The 1,765-nt window shown below is 34.6% G+C and overlaps 1 protein-coding gene across 1 annotated transcript in view; it reads left to right on the top strand.

Annotated features, from left to right (window-relative positions):
- LOC106750999 (ubiquitin carboxyl-terminal hydrolase 10-like) overlaps positions 1 to 1,026 on the top strand; it is a gene marked incomplete at its 5' end in the record, with an annotated part of 2,201 nt that extends 1,175 nt beyond the window's left edge. Inside the window, one exon of the mRNA XM_014631718.1 lies at positions 30 to 1,026. Coding sequence (XP_014487204.1) covers positions 30 to 313 — 284 coding nt within the window. The remainder of the gene's footprint in view (positions 1 to 29) is intronic.
- Between the last annotated feature and the right edge of the window lie 739 nt (positions 1,027 to 1,765).

Raw genomic sequence — 1,765 nt, 5'->3', positions numbered from 1 at the left:
GTAACTACAATATGGGAAATATGTCTGATTTTTTACAGAATTCCTATCTGCAAATACCGCAAGAAAGCTGTCACCGAAACAAAAGCAGTACAAGTTATTTGCTGTGACGTATCACGACGGGAAGGAAGCGACAAACGGCCATTATGTGACGGACTGCTTCCATGTTGGTTATGGTACCTGGGTGAGGTACGACGATACCTCCGCGAAAGCGATATCGGAAGGTACTGTTTTAAGACCAGTACCTCCCCGAGTACCATACCTATTGTATTACCGTCGGTGTGATACAATAGGTAATAATACTCATAGCAAATAATACCAATGTATCGGTGTAATATATTCTTGTTGGTATTTTGTACATAAAACTGTTGTATATAAAAGAATTTGTTGTCTATTGAAGATAAAAAAGAGAAATATTTCTGTTTAAATTACCGTCTTTCCAAAAAAAAAAAATATTTCTACGGAGGTTGTTGTTACAAGACTATATATAGTTTTCTCGAATTATAGATTATATATATATAGACAGAAATTAAGGCTATAATAGTGTTCCAATTTGAATTCATGGTTTAATGAATCTAAATAACGTTATGTACTATAACTCTATACGTTGCAATTTATGAAGTACTAAGAGACTTTGTGTCCTGTATATATGTGTATGTTTATGATATAGAGAAACACATACATATACAGACAAGAACCTCTCCGTAAAATTAAAATCACGAAGTCTGGAACACCCTATATATCCTTATTTCCAAATATGATTATTATAATCGTAAATTATTATAGTTTCCTAAATACTCCGAGGAAACTAGCAAAAATGTGATAGGTTTTGAAGAATGCTCTTATACGAAACCGTGTGTATAGATTCTAGAAATATAACGATTATACGTAAACTCACGCGAAACGTGAGTTCTAGGTTATTTTTTTATATGATCATCCTGTACAGCGGAATTTAATTCCATTCTTGCCAGTCATTTTTCAATACACGTTACCATTTTTATAGCATTTTCCACGCAATCGCTGTACATAACAAATCGCGGAGTATTCTGAACTAAAGTTCGCACAACATCGTCATCAATGTCTGAAGGTCGACCTGAGCGTGGCTCGTCTTCAAGGTTAAACTGTCCGCGGCGAAATTTCGCAAACCATTTTTCCACAGTTCGTTTAGCTGGTGCTTGATCTTGATAAACCTCTTGAATGTTTTTTACGGCTGCTGCAACGTTTATTCCTTCCCGAAACTCGTAAAGCATAACATGCCGTAAATGCACCTTTTCGACACTCATTTTGAAAGTAATCTTTCTCGAAGCAGTTCGTATCTACACAAATTCTTTTGTTTGAAATGAACGCTGCACACATCACCTTTCCAACGATATGTCTTACGGAGATGGCGGTATTAATGACAAAACTTTACGCCGCTTCTAACGCCATCTATTGCACCTCCGCACGAACTTTTGCACTCACCCAATACATGAAATCTTGACTTGACTGGATCTTGGCTGATAGATCTCTTTCTCATCGAGCACCTGTAAATCATTTCAATATATGGAAAATACTGGCTAGACGAAGCATTGAAAGACTTTATCAAATAAATTTTATGTAATAAAATTATATACTGCGAGTTTTGTATTTAATCTTTACTGAATATGCGATATTCATATATTGTCTTAAACCTGAAAAGTGTTCAAAAAAATTTCTTTATTATTACAATTAAACGTTAAACGATTAACGATTAAACGTTATCTAGCTAATATTTTGTGACTTTATAGTT

This window comes from Dinoponera quadriceps, unplaced genomic scaffold (genome assembly GCF_001313825.1).
Source record: "Dinoponera quadriceps isolate SergipeBrazil2010 unplaced genomic scaffold, ASM131382v1 scaffold7706, whole genome shotgun sequence".
NCBI classification, from domain to species: Eukaryota; Metazoa; Arthropoda; class Insecta; order Hymenoptera; family Formicidae; genus Dinoponera; species Dinoponera quadriceps.
This window is presented reverse-complemented; position numbering and strand designations above follow the sequence as displayed.